This window comes from Dromiciops gliroides, chromosome 6 (assembly GCF_019393635.1).
Source record: "Dromiciops gliroides isolate mDroGli1 chromosome 6, mDroGli1.pri, whole genome shotgun sequence".
In the NCBI taxonomy this organism is placed as follows: domain Eukaryota; kingdom Metazoa; phylum Chordata; class Mammalia; order Microbiotheria; family Microbiotheriidae; genus Dromiciops; species Dromiciops gliroides.
This window is the reverse complement of record NC_057866.1, coordinates 249,376,961-249,396,824: the sequence shown is the minus strand read 5'-3', so window position 1 is coordinate 249,396,824 and position 19,864 is coordinate 249,376,961. Positions and strand designations below refer to the sequence as shown.

Below are 19,864 nucleotides of genomic sequence, written 5' to 3'. Positions count from 1 at the left end.
CTCGGTTGGGCATAGCAATCTATCTTACCCTACAGGAAAGGATGAGGGGGTACTGGTAAGAGAAAAGGGGTGAGACTGATAAAAGGGAGTGAAATGAAGGAGTCAGAAGCAAATCACTAGAGGAGGGACAGGGTGAAAAGAGAGAGGATAAACTGGGGAAAAACAGAATGGAGGGAAAAACACAGTAACCATTATTGTGAAAACATTTTAGTGTTTTTCTGATAAAGGACTCATTAGAATGAGTCATTTCCCAATTGATAAATGGTCAAAAGATATGAACAGGCAGTTTTCAGACAAAAGATATCAGTTACCAACAGTCATATGAAAAAATGCTCTAAATCAGTTGTTGTTGGGTTTTGGGTTTTTTTGGGTTTTTTTTTTTTGCAGGGCAATTAAGGGCTAAATGATTTGCCCAGGGTCACACAGCTAGCAAGTGTCAAGTGTCTGAGGCCGGATTTGAACTCAGGTCCTCCTGGGTCCAGGGCCAGTGCTTTATCGACTGTGCTACCTAGCTGTCCCTCTAAATCAATATTGATTAGAGAAATTCATATGAAAACAACTTTGAGGTACTACTTCATACCTATCAGATTGGCAAATACAATAGAAAAGGAAAATGACAAATTTTAGAAGGGATGTGCAAAAATTATATACTCATATACTGTTGGTGGAGTTGTGAAGAGGTCCAACAATTCTGGAAAGCAATTTGGTACTGTGAGAATCAGGGTGCCACCCCCTGCTGAGAAAGACATTGTGAGAACCAAGGCGACGCCCCCCCTGAGGAGAAAGCATGTGACTACTGTCTGGAAGCTCCCATTCCTGGAAGTTACATCTATTTATAGAACTGCCTGTAAGTCATGTTGATCAATGCTAACAGCCAATTAGCTCGGGGCTGTGTGTGTGGGGACCAGCCCTTCCGGGCTCGCAGGGAGCTTCCACTCTAAGAGATTGAGGATCTGCCCTTTTTGGTTGCTGGGACTGCTGGCAGTGGCAGAAAAACCTGGGAGAAGGAGGAGGCTAGGCTGAATTCATCTCTCCCCTAGGGTAGCTAGGCTTTTCTGAACTCCATGGGTTCTTTCTCTCTCTTTTGCTAACTTCTAATATACTTTTTTTTTTGGGTGAGGCAATTGGGGTTAAGTGACTTGCCCAGGGTCACACAGCTAGTAAGTGTCAAGTGTCTGAGGCTGGCTTTGAACTCAGGTCCTCCTGAATCCAGGGCCGGTGCTCTATCCACTGCGCCACCTAGCTGCCCCTCCCAACTTCTAATATACTTTAATAAATAATGCTTAATGCCCAAAGACTGGTGTTATAAGCCTCTAATTAGATTTTAGTCATAAGTTAAATTTTAAATATCACAGTACTATGCCCAAAGGGCTATAAAACCGTGCATACTTTTTTGACCCAGCAATACTATTACTAGGACTGTATCCCAAAGAGATTAAAAACAAAAAAGAAAAGAATCTATATGTACAAAAATATTTATAGTAGCTCTTTTTGTAGTAGCAAAGAATTGGAAACTGAGGGAGATGCCATCAGCTGAGGAATGGATAAATAAGTTGTGGTATATGATTGTGATGGGATACTATTGTCCTATAAGAAAGGATGAGCAGGATGCTCACAGAAAAATCTGGAAAGCCTTATATGATCTGAGGCAAAGTGCAATGAGCAGAACCAGAACAGTGTAGAAAATTAAAAGCAATACTGTAAGAGGATCAACTGTGAATGACTTCGCTACTCTCAGGGATACAATGATCCAAGACAATTCTGAAGGGTTTATGATAAAAAATGTCATCCGCCTCTACATAAAAAACTGATGCAGTCTGAATGCAGACTGAAGCATACTTTTTTTTAATTTTATTTTTCTTTGGGGTTTTTTTTTTGGTCTGTTTTCTTTCATTAATGTGGCTAATATGGAAATATGTTCTACATGACTGCACATGTATAACCTATATAAAACTGCCTTCTCAAGAGGGGGTAGTAGAAAAAGGGAAGGAAAGAATTTGGAACTTAAGATTTTAAGAAATGAATTATTAAGAATTGTTTTCACATTTTTTTTAAAGCTCATCTTAAAAAATGAGAGATAACATTACTTTTCTTCAGCATGAATATTCAGTAGTGGTCAATGGACATTAAAGAGTAATGGATAAATTTTCCATTGAAGACCTAAAGTTTAGGTCTGACTATGTTTCCCTCCTCACAGCCCCTCAACTGACTCCAGTAGCTCCCTATTACAGAATCAAAACTGGATATCCTGTTTGGCCTTAAAAGCTTTTCATAACTTGACCCTTGCCAACTTTCCAGCTTCTTACACATTCTTCTTCATATATTCTGCAACACAGTGACACTGTTCCGTGCACAGGACATGCCATCATCTCCTAACAGTATATTTTCATTGGCTGCCCCCCAAGCTGGAAAGTTCTCTCCCCTCTTTGATGCCTCTAGCTTCATTCAAGTCTCAATTAAAATATCACCACCTGCAAAAAGCCGCTCCCAGTCCCCTCAGCACTAAGATTACCTCGAATTTATTCTGTATGAAAGGTTAAATTTATAATATTTCTAATGAAAATTGAGATTAATCAATGACATAACACAATATAGTAAGATTAGCATCTGGCTCCAATGGCAGATTCCCAGGAACATTAAAATTGAAGGCATTAATGTCTTTGAAGTTTATAGTAATAATAGTATTAGTAATTATAGTAATAATAATAAGAAAGCTTTTCTTTTTCAAGAAACATTTAAGTGCTTACTATATGTAAGGCACAGGTGCTAGGGACAGAAAGATAAAAGGGTGAAGTTTACCTTCTCTTAAGTAACTTATATATTCTATTAGGGAGGTAACAACTGCATAGATAACCACTTTCATTTGGGGGGAATTGTGTGAAGAAATAAAGAGAAGAGAAGGGGAAAGAGGAAAAGGGCAAGTATCTGCAAGATAAGTGCAACCTCTCCTCTACAGGATCCTCACTGATAATGGAGTCAAGACCCAGACACAAAAAGAATGATGACAGAGTGTATTCAGATGGCACCGCATGGGGAAGATCCTCTCTCATCTTAGCTACACTGATCCTTGTATTATGGACACACCACCCATTGCAAAGTTTATACCCTGACTTCAGCTTAGGGTGTCCTGCATCACATTAGTGCTCAGTCTACTGCTCAACTCCTTCCCATCCCTCAACATTTGCACATTTCCAGGCCCCACTCCCCGCTGAAAGGTGTTGCCTGCTAGGTAGGTGGCAGTTCTACCCCAGGGGGTGTAAAAGTGCCTCCTCTCCTTAGAGTCCTGGGGAAATAATGTGTGAGATGAAGGAATAAAAAGGAGAAAGAAAAGGCAGAGAAATCCCAGGTCTGGGTAATGGGTGTGAAGCCCTGACTGCCCAGGAACCCTTTTTTTTGTCATCAGTTTAAACATTCAGTGTTTCAACTGTTCATGGCAAAGAATGGTGCTCTGTGACCTTCCCCCTCCAACCACCCCCTCCCCCTGAAAAAAGAAGTACCATTGGCTTAGTCCTGCCAGAGCTCTCACTATGCTGGCATAGCATTCATGAACCTAGGTGTCTTCTAGCAACATGAGGCATAAAAGTAGTGTAGGGTAACAAAAAACCCCAAGACTGTCACACCACACAAAGTAACAGATGGGAAGGAAAAATGCAATACCACCTTCAGCGTCACATCACAAAGTTCACCATCTTCATAAAATCGTTGGAGTGAACTGTGAAAATCTTTCCAAGCTTCATTGGCTTCAAATGTATAAGATTCTTCTCCATCCCCATCTCTATTTGAGGACCTTTCCTCCTGTTGGTGATGCTGCTGCTGTTGTTTTTTTCCCTTTATCAAATGAGTCTTAGCTGATTCTGGGCGCAAAGATTCTGAAGCCATTGACATCATTCCTCTTTCAATGCTGATTCGTTCGCACATTTCCCATTGATTTAAAAAATATTTGGGGGGGAAGATGAGAGGTATAACCTATTAATCTTCACACGCTTTTCATGTTCAGTTCAATTTGTCATTTCCCTGTTAGTAGATAAGGAGGAAAAACCTATCATTAGTATTACATTTTGCTTGTTCTCTAGATCTGTAGTAACAATACTCCCCACCACAAAGCCAACAAAATATCTTAGATACCAGGGTAGGTGTTCTATATGCTTAAGATAAAAATTTCAAATTTATTTATATTTGTGAATTCTCACCAGAATTATTCAAATTATCTTGAAGCATAACAAATTAGATACTTGTTACATGTGGTCATTTGAAAGGCACTGTTCTTGATAAAAGCTATGGTTTTATATTTATTCTAGTCAGAAATTATCCCCAGTGATTTAAAAAAAAATTCTATTAGATTTAGTTCAAAATTCAATATTCTTTATAGCAATATAGACAATTTCAATCATAAAAATCAATTTTCTTAAAAAATAACCACCTGTTAATGTCATATAGAAGTAGAATTAATACTTATTTTATTTGGCCCCAGAAGCCAGAACTAACAATGGGTGAAAGTTGCAGAGTCAGGTTTAAGTTTGTAAATAAAAATGTCCTGGGGGCAGCTAGGTGGCCGCAGTGGATAAAGCACTGGCCCTGGATTCAGGAGGACCTGAGTTCAAATCTGACCCCAGACACTTGACACTTACTAGCTGTGTGACCCTGGGAAAGTCACTTAACCCCCACTGCCCTGCCCCCCCCAAATGTCCTATTAATCAGAACAGAATGGATGACGTAAGAAAGGGGTTCTGCCTAAAACAAGGCAACACTAGATAATGGCTGGTCAGGGACATTATATGAGATTTGTGTTCATGCACAAGTCAGCAGCTTACAGATGACCAAGTTCCTATCTGTCCTTGAGAGTCTGTAATGTCTACACCAGTGGTTTCAAACTGAAATAGAAATGGAGCCACTGATCCATACCCAAGGATCCCATGTGAGCTGCATAAAGACTTCATTTAAAAATGTAATATCTATGTTTTCATATTTCGTTAAATATTTTTCCATTACAAATGACTCTGGTTCAGGCTGCACTCAGGAGTACTGTGAGCCCCATGTGGGTCCTATGCTGGACATTTCTGGTCTATGCTCCGAGAGCTTTCACTATGCCGCCACAGCTTTCATCTCCATCTCCATGCCAAAATGAGGCATGAGATACCACAGGGTCACGGACAAAGCTTAAGACTGTCACAGAACATGAAGTAACAGATGGGAAGAAAATACACAATACGACCTTCAGTGTCACATCACAGAGGTCACCATCTTCATAAAATCAGAGGACAGAAACTGAAAATCTTCCCAAGTTTCACTGGCTTCAAAAGTATAAGAGTCTTCTCCATCACCATCTCTAAGATGGTGATGGAGATGAAGTGATGCTGCACTTTATATAAGGAAAAGTCTTGGCTAATTTTACCATTTGGCAAACATTAACAAATAAAGAGCCAAGAAAAGCATGAAACTGGGGAAATTTTTCTTACAGCAAGTTTCCAGATCACATTTCTCAAATATACAGGGAACTGGGACAGCTAGGTGGTGCAGTGGATAAAGCACCAGCCCTGGATTCAGGAGGACCTGAGTTCAAATCCAGTTTCAGACACTAAACACTTACTAGCTGTGTGACCCTGGGAAAGTCACTTAAACCCAATACCACTACTAGGTCTGTATCTCAAAGAGATTAATAACAAAAAGGAAAAGGACTCATTATGTACAAAAATATTCACAGTAGCTCTTTTTGTGGTAGCAAAGAATTGGAAATTGAAGGGATGCCCATCAATTGGTGAATGGCTAAACAAACTGTGGTATATGATTGTAATGGAATACTATTGGGCTATAGGAAATGATGGAGGGGATGGGTTTAGAAAAACCTGGGAAGACATCTATGAACTGATGCAAAGTGAAGTCAAGAGAACCAGGAGAACACAGTAATAACAATAATTAATAGTAAAAGACTTAACAACACTTAAAAGAACAATGATCCATGACAATTCCAAAGGAATATCTAAATGTGAACTGTTGATTGAACCATCTATCTTCCTTGTGCTTGCCTTTTTTAAAAACAATGTACTTGTTTAATATGAACTCAACAGACTACTTTTGATCTTTTTTTTTTTTAATATAACCTGGAGTTAAAGGCAGAATGCTATTTCTGACTAGCAAGAGTCACATAACTGAATAATCCATAAAAAGATTCTCCCTCAGTTGCAAATACCATTTATATATCTTACAGTTATTCAGATCCAGAAACCATAGCAGGCTTTAATAATCCTTAAGAATGATCATTAAAGGGGGCAGCTAGATGGCGTAGTGGTTAAAGCGCTGGCCCTGGATTCAGGAGTACCTGAGTTCAAATCTGGCCTCAGACACTTGACACTTACTAGCTGTGTGACCCTGGGCAAGTCACTTAACCCCCATTGCCAGACCAAAATTAAAAAAAAAAAAAAAAAGAATGATCATTAAAAACAAATGTTGAAAATTATCTCGAAATGTAACTGGAAAATAATAAAATATTTATATGGAAAAGAATGATCACTATTTTTAATATAGTCAGTATTTTAAAATGTGGTAATTTAACTGAAAGGCCTTTCTAACAGCTTATAATTATATAACACAATTTCATAAGCTTATTTAGTAAAATTGCATACTACCAATACAGATTTTAAAAATTCAAAATTTCTATCAACTTAATATAGAAATTAGTATTTTGTCTTTCATAAATAGAAGCCAATAAAATAATTTTCCTAAAGTAATCTCTAACTCAAGCTGCCTATTTATTTTAAACTCATATCATTAATTTTACTATTATGATCAAAATCTTTCTTTTCCCAAAGGGAGTCTGTAATTTTGATATTTAGCTAAAGTGCAACACATGAACTCAAGCCTAGAGACAGACTTTGGATATAAAGTTCTCCCAAAATGGTATGCTCATTCAATGCACTTTTCTCATTTTTTAATCTCTAAAATCTACTATTAGTAACCTACCCACATCAATGACTAATGAACCATTGAGGATCAGTGAGCACTCAGGGTAGACTCAGTGAGAGTCAAGTGACTTAAGACTGCTCTTAAGAAACTCCCAATCTAATGGGGAGACATTAGATAATTATTTTCACATACATCTCATCTTATTTTGGTTTATACTTGTGTGCATACCTTAGTTCTTCTAAAAGATTACAAATTCCAGGCAGCTAGGTGGTGCAGTGGATGGAGCACCGGCCCTGGATTCAGGAGGACCTGAGTTCGAATTCGACCTCGGACACTTGACGCGTAATAGCTGTGTGACCCTGGACAAGTCACTTGACTCTCACTGTCCTGGAAAAAAAAAGATTACAAATTCTTTGACAGCATTGGCCTTGTCTTATCAATCTCTATATTTTTGCAATGCCTGGCATAGTATCTTATACATAGTAGATGTTCCTAAGTATCTGCTTAATGAACTAAAATGTGGTACAAAAAATTCCAAAGCTAAGTACAAATTATTTCTGCATTGTCACTATTTCTGTCACCCTCAATGTAGACTTCAAGTATTAAGGAACTAGTTTGTTTTCTACTGATAAGGAACTCTTAAAAATAAACAATAGGGGCAGCTAGGTGGTGCAGTGGATAGAGCACCAGCCCAAATCCAGCCTCAGACACTTGACACTTAGTAGCTGTGTGACCCGGGGCAAGCCTCACCAAAAATAAATAAATAAAAAAAAAATAAACAACAATGGGGCAGCTAGGTGGTGCAGTGGATAAAGCACTGACTTTGGATTCAGGAGGACCTGAGTTCAAATCCAGCCTCAGACACTTGACACTAGCTGTGTGACCCTGGGCAAGTCACTTAACCCTCATTGCCCCGTGCAAAAAAAAAAAAAAAAGCAAAGACAAAAATTAAAAAAAATAAAAATAAAAATAAACAACATTTCACATCCAACAGTATCCCACAAGTTAATTCTGGACACAACTATACAATGAATTACCGTAATAAACAAATACCTTCTTAGAAAAGGAAACAGAAGAACATAATAGAAAAGATGGTAAATACATAAAATTCAGTAGCTTTAGGATTAATAATAACAATCATTTTAGAAAGATTGCCAAACCTCACTTCTTGTACATGCTGCTGCTAGGTGATCCTGCCCCACCTCTCAGGGCCCCAAGAAAACTGTAATACTGCAGAATAGATACAGACTTACACTGGCTGAAGATGAGGGAGATTCCTTACTAGGAATACGAGCACTTTGAGCACAGGTACCTTGTTTTTACCTTTCTGTGTATCCCCAGAGCTTAGCATAGATCCTGGCACATAATAAGAACGTAATAAATGCTTGGTGAATGACTGAGAGTTCCCTATACAGATGAAATCATAGATCCAGACACACTCTTCCCTCCAACTGAAGGTTCCCTCTGCTGCTAAAAGTAATCCCAGGCAGCTAGGTGGCACAGTAGATGAAGCACTGGCCCTTAAGTTGGGAGGACCTGAGTTCAAATCTCACCTCAGATACCTACTAATTGTGTGACCCTGGGCAAGTCACTCAACCCCAATTGCCTTAAACATCTGGGGCCATCTCCAGTCGTCCTGATGTATATTTTGCCAGTGGACCCAGATGGCTCTGGAGGAGAGAGTGAGGTTGGCGACCTTGCACAGCCCTCCCTCAATGAAATCCAATTCACTGCAAGTCATGACATCCCCCGATGTCATGGTCCTCTTCGGGAACAAAGGACAACCAACAAAAAAAGTAATTCCACTCAGGCAGACCAAAAGAATGCTGTTGGTTTTAACATGTGCTTACATGCCTATGATTTCACTGACATGAATAATCTCTCCAATAAAGAAGACTGCAATCCATCCATGCCTGTCTATCCTATGCAACTCTAATCACCAACTTCTTATAAATTCACCCCAGAGGAGCACCCGGCATCCTGAGGCCTTCCTCAAGATCTCCTGACGTGGAGTGTGCAGGAGATGTATTTCTCACTTTTGCTACACGCTCAGCACGTCTTTTTATGGTTGTCTATTTCTCTGAAGACGTCTCTCATATCACTACTACTGAAAAAGTGCCTCCTGTGTGATGGCTGAAGCCTGCTCCCATCCTCCAGGTGCTCCTCCACTGATAGTTACAAGCTCTTCCCCTTCTACTTTTCAGAGACGGTAGCACAGTATCCCATGACTCATGGCCATGCCTCATACCAGAAGAATGCTGTTTAAAATTATGGGTCTTTTGAACAAGGACATTAAATTACAGTAGAAATAAGTCTGAAGAGCTCTGATGGTAATAGAATAATAAATCATATTCAGTTTCAGATAACTAGTGAAGTGATAATGTCAGGAAGGACTCAAACCAAGGCCTTCTGATTTTAAGTCTGGCGCACCATGCTTCCTTTGAATGATGATCAACATCATTTGAATGAATTATAAAAACTTCACCAAAGACAAAGCAGGTATAGTGATCACAGCTCTGTGACCCTATGCAAGTCACTTAACCTCTGTTTGCCTCAGTTTTCTCAACTATAAAATAATAGCACCTACCTCCTCTGGTTCTGGTGAGGTTCAAATGCAATAAAATTTGTAAAGTGCTTACCCCAGTGCCTATTTCTCTTACTTTCCTCTTCCCCATGCTCTAGGTATGTTTTTTCATCCATAAAATCAAAAGGTTGGTCTAGTTGTCCTCTAAGGTCCCTCCCAACGTAGAAAGCCAAGAGTCTGAAACCCTTGCATGAAAACTCTACCTTTAAATGCCTCTGGCTAGCTATAATGCCCACCTTAGGTGGCCAGCCAGCCCTGCCCCTCCCCATCTCAACTCTTAGGTGACCTTTTATTACTTATTCTGTCCTTTAAGGGAGCTTCCCCCTAGAAGTAGGGAAAGTAAAAGATGAAGACCAAGTTCAAGGAATTTTCCCAGTATTAGGACACCTGGCCTTCCCATTTCCAGTCCTGTGTTCATTCCTCTACAGCATGCCAAAATAACTCCTAGAAAAGGAGGACCAAAGGAAAGGTTTTGAATAAAACAGAATTTGGTCCCTTTCTCACTGTACTTCCATGCCAAATCTTCCACCATGATTTTTATTCATCTCATTCCCCCTCATTTTATAAATTCCACCAGGTCATCTTATGTTTCTTTGTAACACAGAGAGCTACAAAATTACTAGAAATCCTCTATGAAAGAGGTAAGGGGAAAGACCACCAATCAAAGTACCATTTCCTAGCCAAGCACTATGCTTCACTATCCCAATGTGCCAAGGACACAGCTTTGTACTTTGGGCTCAATGAACATTTGTCGCTTCTGCTTGCCACAGTGAAATCTGAGAGAAAAAGGCAGCATAGAGATGGTCAATTTTCCCTAGACAACTTTTTAAAGGGACATAAGACATTTAAATACTCTTTTAAAAGTCCAAAAGAGGCAAGAATTTAAAGTATTATTAATTAGCAAAAGCTGTTAACTATAAAATACATTGCAGTTTTACAAATACTAACTCATTTGATCCTCATAATTACTCCATGTGTTAAGTAGGACTGGTAAAACCCTTATCTGATTGACAAAAAAAAAAAAGTTTTTTCTGCCACTAAGTCCTTTATTCTTTCCATTCTAACACACGGCCTCCAGTTATCAATAGAGAGGTATAGTGAATAAACAGCCAACCTTAGAGTCAGAAGGCGTGAGTTCAAGTCCAGTTTCTCATAAATACTGGCTGCAGGACATAGGTCACTTAACCTCTCAAGGCTCCAACCAACTGTCTTGAAAATATAGTTGCAGGGGCAGCTAGGTGGCGCAGTGGATAAATCACTGGCCCTGGATTCAGGAGGACCTGAGTTCAAATCCAGCCTCAGATGCTTGACACTTACTAGCTGTGTGACCCTGGGAAAGTCACTTAACCCTCATTGCCCGACCAAAAAAAAAAAATTCCTTAAAAAAAAGAAAAAGAAATGGAAAAATATAAGTTGCATAAAAGATGCCAACTTACACAGGGGTAAAGGGAGCTTCCTTAGTGAGAAATTCTCTATATGAATGCAAACACAAGCTCAGTTCTTTTTTCTAGCCCTATTGCTAATCAATACTTTGAAAGAGAAAAGTGTCCATTTGCTTGAGGTTGTATTGCTAGCACTTAACAGTGCCTAGTACATAATAAGCACTTCATAAATGCTCTGTATACTCCGATACATCAATATGTATTACATAAGTGGTGCATGTTCTTTGTAGCCACTACAAAGGACTTTTTATAAGGGAGGCAATGTAGAGTAGTGGAAAGAACAGAGAATCCCAGAATTCAAGAGAGTGGGGTGGGGTAAGGCCACTTCAGCAAGCTAGTTACCATCTTTGGAGTTTCTTCATCTAAAAGGTGAAGGGGTTAGACTAAGTGGTCACTAAAGGACTCGTAGCTCTTAGAATCTTAAGAGTAACTTGAACCATTTAAAATTATTATGGAGGCAGAGTGGTGCAGATGATAAAGCCACAGCCTTGAAGCCAGGAAACCCTGAACTTTCAGGGTATGTGTTATCTCACTGTGGAATTCTGCCTTGTTATTTGAGAATGTTAAATTATTTACGCACAATCACTAGGGCCAGAGAGATTTCAAAGATCTTTCTCTTTGGCGTTCTCTCATTCTCTAAAATGAGGTGTTTAGAGTTAGAAGATAATTAATAAATTTGTTTCGGGCAGAGCTGTGCCAAAAACACAGAGCAATAAGTATTTCTTTCACACTATGCTGGAAATGAATTATTAACCGGACTGACCTTAGAGAATATCTACTATGCTGAGATCCAATTTTAGTTCAGTTCTTGAATCCCTGTATACTCAATAAAAACAAAGGCAGAGAGGTAGTAATCTGTAAGCCAGGGTTGTTAAAAAACAAACAATAAGAATGTGAAAATAGAAAAGGTACAAAATTACTCTCAAATGCTCAAAAGATAACTAGTTATACTTCTCACAGATGATCTTAACTGGCAAATTAGGAAAGTTCCATCAAGAAACTCACATGTTACTAAAAATATGCATTATAAGGATGTCTTTTTTTTTTATATAGTCAGAGCACAGGCAGCTAGGCGGCACAGTGGGTCAAGCACTGGCTCTGAAGTTGAGAGGCCCTAAATCCAAATCTCACTTCAGACACTTAGTAGTTATATGACCCTGGGCAAGTCACTTAACCCCAATTGCTTTAAGCATCCAGGGCTATCTCCCTCATCCTGATGTGTATCTTGCCACTGGACCCAGATGGCTCTGGAGGAGAGTGAGGTTGGTGACCTTGCACAGCCTTCCCTCACTTAAATCCAGTTCAGTGCAAGTCATTGTAGTATTTTATTTTTTTCCAGTTACACGTAAAGATAGTTTTCAACATTCATTTTTATAAGATTTTGAGTTCTAAATTTTTCTCTTTCCCCTCCCCAAGATGGCAAGCAATCTGATATAGGTTATATATGTACAATCACATTAGACATATTTCTACATTAGTCAGGTTATGAAAGAATCAGAACAAAAGGGGAACACCTCAAAAAAGAACACAAAAAGTAAAAATAGTATGATTCAATCTTCATTCAGATCCCACAGTTCTTTATTTTTTTTGGGGGGGGAGCAGGGCAATGAGGGTTAAGTGACTTGCCCAGGGTCACAAAGCTAGCGTCAAGCGTGTGAGGCTGGATTTGAATTCAGGCCCTCCTGAATCCAGGGCTGGTGCCACCCAGATGCCCCCCCTCCCCAGTTCTTTATTAAGTGCTTACTGTGTACCAGGCATGATGTGAAGTGCTAGGAATGCAAGTAAAGAGAAAGCTAGGCTCTGCCCTCAATAAATATAAGCAAAGATTCTCATTCTAAGCTAAGGCAAAAGACAATACATAAAAAAGCACTGAAACGGGGTGCTGAATAGACCAGTACCCACACCCAGAAACATGGATGGGAATGAAAGAAGGCATGATCGTGGCTGTCACGGGCACTTCCTCAATTTGAGTCTCCGAGAGGAACTCACTAATAGAGGAGGAGACCGCAGAGTCAAAAGGATTCCCCAGGATAAGAAGGCTGCTGCCAGGCAGGAAGGGCTGAGGCATCTTCCAGGATGAGAAGGCTACTGAGATATGAAGAAAAGCGTCAGGAGCAGAGCCCAAAGAGGACTGAGGAAGTAAGCACAGCTGGCCCAGGCCCTTCCTGAAAATGACCAATCAACAGGGGTGAAAGAATCTTCTAGGGTGAGAACGTGATCTGAAGTGCCCAATGTAGAAATGTATTGATTCTTCAGGTTCTGTTTCTCTTTACACTATAAGCCTAGAAGGCCAAACACACAGATCTGTGACTTATTCTATATATCTAATTCTTGACTTATGTCTGTGAGATCAGTCTAGTATTCAGTTTTTGGGTGAAAACGTTTGCCAGTTTCCACCCCCTCACCTCCAACACATACACTCCAATGTTGTCTTGCTGCCCAAACTCATTAATAACATTGTGACTGGCAACATTCGCCCATTAAATCCTCACTGGGCTTTGTGGATGCTAGCAGTAGCTGATCCAGAAAAAGAGCTGGCCCTAAACCACACAGCTCTATATCCTAGCAACTTATCCCTAGGGAAGTAGACCAGCCTGATAGTTTGGATTTCAGTGATAAAAGCTGAAATTTAACCCGGTAGATATTAAATCTAAAATTCTCAAATAGCAGTTAGATACATTAAAGAACTTCTAATTTATCAACTATACTATTTAAAAAATGACCTAATTCCTGTAAACAAGTTTTAAATTTCTAAAAGAGGAAGAAGAAATATTTATTCAAGATATATTGGTCTGTTTTCCATTTAAAACAATACTGAAAGCCACATAATGATCAACTAGTATTTAACATTCACCAGATGTCTCTGTATCACATATCACAGAGAAGGGAAGGTTTCTTTCCCTGTAGGGGTTAATAATCTAAAGCTTCCAGTATAAAAAATGTTTTTCAAATACAGTAGCCTTAGAAAATAAAACAATGAGGAAATGCTAACGTTGGATCAGTCATGTTATGGTCCTACATGAACAGAAACAAATTATTGTTAGGTTATATTATTATTTTTGTTAGGTTATGTTAACAATAATGAAATGTCATATTATTGTTAGGTTATAGATTTTATATCTTAAAATGTAAGACTTCAATACTAGAAAGAAAGCAGAGTAAGTGCTCTAAATTATTAATTTAAACAACCATTCCAAGAAAGGGCAATGAAATAGAGAACTTTACTAAGAGTCCTTCCAATTCTGTTATTATTAGAACAGAACTGACTCATGTAAAATAAAAGTCACTGGAATTCTGATAGCATACACACTACAAATACATTTCTTGAGAAAAAAAATTCATGCTTCCCACATTAACATTGGGTAAATAAATCTAGTGGAAAATGAGCTATGAAGAGTTTTCTTTTAGAAAACATAGTCTATAATTTGGAAATATGCATAACATGATTATACATGCATAACCTATATCAGATTGCTTGCTGTCTTGGGGAGGTTGGGGAGGGAGAAAAATTTGGAACTCAAAAATCTTACAAAAATGAATGTTGAAAACCATCTTTATATGTAATTTGGAAAAATAAATACTATTAAGTGAAAAAGAAAAAAAGAAAATACAGTCTATAGAAAATAAAATTCCTTCAATTAGGACTCAATGCATCTTATACAACTTTAACTGTATTAGAAGCTATCTAGTATGTTAAAAACCTTTCACTTCATCTTGATTCATTTCAACAGGTTAATACAGAATAACTAAATTTAAGAAAACAAATTCAAATATTGATACATACAATCATGTATATTTTCTACACTCATAAACTTAAGTCTTCATCTTCAAAATAAATGACTCTGTTGTACCCAAATACAGAAAACCAAAATAAACCTACATCTGATTTTCCTTAAACGTAAAAATCTCAGAATAACTTTTTTAAAGCTCAAATTAATATTCCTATAAGTGTTGTACTTAACTGTCATAATGACTTCCCTAAGCTTCATATACATATATCTATATATACACATATATCTATATCTATATATATAAATGATTTAGCTCATAAAGCTTCCTGAGAATAGAACAACTTTTCTCTCAATAAATCCAGTGTTTTAGAATGTTTAACTGATAGCAGAACACCTAAATGTATCAAAATACTGAGAGATTTAATTGTTTTAAAAGTCCAGGATGACCCTAAAGGTAATTATGGATAATTGGGAACATTTCAGTAGAATCTCTTTTACATCAATAGTCATATAAATGAATGTACTTTTTCAAATGTAAATTTCAAAGCATGCCTCATATAAAAATTGTAAAAGACTAGATAAAAGTGAACTATGATTACACTGGATTCTTTGGCCAACTAAATTTACATCATGAGGCAAGAAAAGAGAGAGACTCCTCCAGTCTAGAGAGGTAGCCAAGAAGTTACCTTGCCTGAATGTTGGCTAGACTCTTGGCTATACCTCTGCCATGGGGGGGGGGGGGGGGGAAACATACAAAGTATTGATAAAAAGCAAACTAGGAAATGTTAAACAAGTCAACACAAATAAGTAAAACAATGAAAAAATTCTATCAGCAGATAAAATTTTCTGCTAAACTTTTCAAGATAACAAGATAAGGCTAGTAAGAATGGTGAGGAGCAGGGGCAGCTAGGTGGCACAGTGGATAGAGCACCGGCCCTGGAGTCAGGAGTACCTGAGTTCAAATCTGGCCTCAGACACTTACTGGCTGTGTGACCCTGGAAAAGTCACTTAATCCCAAATGCCTCACCAAAACCAAAACAAACAAATCAGGCCTCAGACACTTTACACTTACTAGCTGTGTGACCCTGGGCAAGTCACTTAAGAATGGTGAGGAGCTCAAGTGTTTAATTAAAAGACATTCAATTCACAACTCTAATAGAAAAACTGACAAAGGCTAAGAGAAGCCAAATATTTGAGGCTGGGCAAACCTTTTTTTTTTTTTGGTGAGGCAATTGGGGTTAAGTAACTTGCCCAGGGTCACATAGCCAGTATTAAGTGTCTGAGGCCAAATTTGAACTCAAGGACTCCTGACTCCAGGGCCGGTGCTCTATCCACTGTGCCACCTAGCTGCCCCCTGGGCAAACCTCTTGAGGACCACAATGTAAAAAAACCCCAGAGAAAAATCACTCTCCAAACAACTGACAAGCAAAATATTGGGGGGGGGGGGGTCGGACTTCAGGAAACCATAAAACCACTTTAAGGAAACCGATACACAAATGCCTTCTGGGTGCTTTGCACAGAAAACTTACATTTTATCACTGGCGGTTTTTTTTGGGGGGGGCGGGGGATCTGAGAATATTTTAAAAACATATTCTACTACCTGTATTTCAATATAATTGCTTTCATTTGTAATCCTATGTATTGAGTGCATTTTAAAACATTCTGAAGAGGTCCATAGACTTCTTCAAGTAGCCAAAGAGATTCACAACACAAATAGGGGGTAAGAACCCCTATTTTATCGGGAGAGCTATGTGCACATATAATTGTGCACAAAATAAATTCAAGGGCACTTTTTTTTGGAGGGGGAGGAATTAGCAGCTCCAGGAAATTAGGGACAGTTCACCGCACCCTTTCCTATCACATAAAGGGGCAGGCGATTTCCACAAATTTAGACTACATCGAGGCTTAAAAGCAGTGAGGATGAAAAGAGATAATAAGGTAAAGCTCTTTGAAAATAATAAAGCGCCTTATAAAGGTTCGCTCTAACATGATACACACACACCAATTCCACTCTTTTCTCTATGCAGATGATTCTGCGATCCATTTATACGCAGCACGAAGCTACTGGCCATTTGTTTAGCCTTAAATTCAACATGCCCCAACCTTGAATTTCCCTTTCTCCCCAACCCCTCTCCTCTTCCTGACCTTCACTGCCCACGTCCAATCTTTTGTCAAGTCCCATTAATTCCACCTTCACACCGCCCCGGGTTGTGCGATTGTTTTCAGTCGTCCTATGACTTGGGGACCCCTTTGGGGCGGAGATGCTGGAGGGGGTTGCCATTTCCTGCTCCGGCGCATTTTACAGACGAGGAAACTGAGGCACGCGGAGTTAAGTGACCTGCCCAGGGTCTCACAGCTAGTAAGTGTCTGAGGCCAGGAGTCTTCCGGACCCCTGCCCGGGGCAGGCTCCCGCCTCTTCAGGTGTCACTGCACTATTGCAATGGTTTAGGTCGCTCCTCCGGCTCCCCGTCTGACCACGTCAGTCCCCATCCCTTCCAGGATCGGTCCTCTGGGTCTGGCATTCAATGCCCCGGACCACCGGCCCCTGCCTTCCCGGCCTCCTTCCTGGCCCTCCGGGGACGAGCCCCGGGCCGGTTGCCGGACTTTGCACGTCGTGTCCCCCGGGAGCAGGGGAGCGAAGACCCCCCACCCCCACCCCGGGCCCGGGGCGGCGGAAAGAAGCCGGGTCCGGCCAGGGCCGGGTCTCGAGGCCCCCGCGGGCTGCCGGCCCCGAGCTCTGGGGGCGCCCTTCCCGGGGCTCTCGCGCCCCGACCCGCGCGTCCGGCCTGCGGGGCGTCCGTGCTGCCCCCGCCCCCATGGCGGGGGGGGGCACAGCTGGGGAGAGAGGGAGGGGCACCGGGCGGCGGGGGTGCCCCTCAGGGGGCAATGGCGGGGGGGGGGGAGGAGGGAAGCAGAGCAGACGGGAGGCCTCGTTACCTAGCTTTTTCTGACCTGGGTCCACCCCCCTCCTCCTCCCGAGTTCCTGCGCTCTTCCACAAGAGGCGGCGCCGACTCCGCTCGCTCCGCCTGGGGCAAAGGCTCCGAGCGAGCAGCTCGGGAGCTTCCGTTGTCAGGCGGGCGCCAGCGGGTCCAGCTACGGCGGGGGGGGGGGGAGGACACGCGCCTTTAGCGCGCGCCCGGGCGGCTCCGCCCCGCGCTGTCACTGTACATGCGCGGAGGGGGCAGGCCCGGGCGCAGAGCACCCTGGGAAGTGTAGTTCCTCTGCCTGCTCCACTCTTCCCTCTCCCTGGACTGAGAACAGAGGGATTCGAGGCGAGAGGCACGTGCTGAGCGTGCAGTGCTAGAAGCGCAAAATAGCTTATTCTGCGGTTGTTGGATCAGGATCGTGACTAACGTACTGAAAGAAACCTTCGGGTCTGGACATTCCATCCCGCCTCATTAATCCACATGTCAACATGTACATATGTGTTACTGGATGGATGGATACATAGGGGAGAGAGAGAGTGAACTATTTCTGTGTATCTATATCTACATATATGTATGTGTATATCTAGTAGATCAGCGCCTTGAAGAGCCACAGGCTACAGTGTGGCTGTGCAGTCAGATAGGGGAGCCGCAGCTCCTGCCGCAACACACACACACATATAAAAATTTGTATTGTGTGTCCAGGAGTAGGAAGCAACAAAAGTAAAATTGTCATGGAAGGAGGGGAAATGAGCTGAATAGGACTGGATATGTTACCTCTGACGTTTCCTAGACAGGCTGTTTCCTGAGTGTGTGTGTGAGTCCCTCCTTGAGGCAGCTCTGATGAGTTTAAGGTCTTTGAGCCTTTTCTGATGAGTGTAAAATTCATTTACTGCCCTGCTCCTCTCCCATCTCTTCCCCCACTCCATAAGCGTTTTCCTGTTTCTTTCATGTAGGATTTCACGTCAGCCCTTCCCTCTCCCCCAGTGCATTCCCTTCACTCCTCAATTTAACCCTAAAGATGTCATCACCTAGCTAGGTGACACAGTGGACAAAGCATCACCCCTGGACCCAGGGGGATCCCAGCCAAAACTCAGTCTCAGACACAAGACAGTCACCCACTGTATGACTCCAGGTATGTCCCCCAGCTCCAATTTTTTATGGTTCTCTAGGGTCTTGTATTTGAAAGTCAAATTTGCCATTCAGTTCAGGTCTTTTCATCGTAAATATCTGAAAGTCTTCTTTTTCATAAAAGTCCTATTTTTTCCGCTGAAAGATTATTCTGAGTTTTGCTGGGTAAGTTATTCTTGGTTGTAATCCCATTTCCTTTGCCCTCTGGAATATCATATTCCATGCCCTCTGTTCCTTTTTGGGGGGGGGTTGGTGAGGCAATTGGGGTTAAGTGACTTGCCCAGGGTCACATAGCTAGTAAGTGTCAAGTGTCTGAGGCTGGATTTGAACTCAGGTCCTCCTGAATCCAGGGCCACCTCACTGCCCCGCTCTGGTCCTTTAATGTAGATGCTGCTAGATCTTGTGCTATCCTGACTAGGGCTCCACAGTACTTGAGTTCTTTCTTTTTGGCAGCTTGCAATATTTTCTCCTTGACCTGAGAGCTCTGGAATTTGGCTATAATATTCCTAGGAGTTTTCCTTTTGGGATCTCTTTCTGGAGGTGATCAGTGGATTCTTTCAATTTCTATTTTAGCTTCTTCTTCTAGAATTTCAGGGCAATTTTCCCTGAGAATATCTTGGAAGATGGTGTCTAAGCTCTTTCCTTGATTGTGGTTTTCAGGTAGACCAATAATTTTCAAATTATCTCTCCTGGACCTATTTTCCAGGTCAGCAGTTTTTCCCAGAAGATATTTCACATTGCCCTCTATTTTTTTATTCATTTGGATTTGCTTTATTGTGTCTTGGTTTCTCATAAAGTCACTGGCTTCCATTTGTTCAATCCTCATTCTTAGGCAATTATTTTCATCAAAGAGCTTTTGTACCTCCTTTTCTATTTGGCCAATTTGACTTTTCAAGCTGTTGACTTTTTTCTGATGTCTTTCCTGAATCACCTTCATTTCTCTTTCCATTTTTTCCTCTACCTCTTTAACTTTTCTTCAAAGTCTTTTTTGAGCACCTCTATGGCCTATCTTGGAAGCTTTAGATATAGGGGCCCTGATGTTGACATCTTCCTCTGAGGGTGCACCCTTGGTCTTCCTTGTTACTGAAGAAACCTTCTATGGTCCTCACCTTTCTCTGTCTGCTTATCTTGCCTTTCTTTTACTTGCCTTT

The 19,864-nt window shown here is 40.8% G+C and overlaps 1 protein-coding gene across 5 annotated transcripts in view; it reads right to left on the bottom strand.

Moving 5' to 3' along the window:
- Positions 1-17,744, bottom strand: part of KLHL8 (kelch like family member 8) — a 48,355-nt gene extending 30,611 nt beyond the window's left edge. The window contains exons 1-3 of one of the 5 annotated variants that reach the window (XM_043973071.1): positions 17,595-17,744; positions 7,129-7,287; positions 3,661-4,014 (exon numbers count right to left, since the gene is read on the bottom strand). In XM_043973071.1, the coding sequence (XP_043829006.1) occupies positions 3,661-3,918 (258 nt within the window). In that variant the 5' untranslated portion in view covers positions 3,919-4,014; positions 7,129-7,287; positions 17,595-17,744. Of the gene's footprint in view, positions 1-3,660; positions 4,015-7,128; positions 7,288-17,594 lie in introns of those variants that run through there. The other 4 variants (XM_043973072.1, XM_043973073.1, XM_043973074.1 and 1 more) reach the window with 4 other exon arrangements.
- Positions 17,745-19,864: the final 2,120 nt, after the last annotated feature.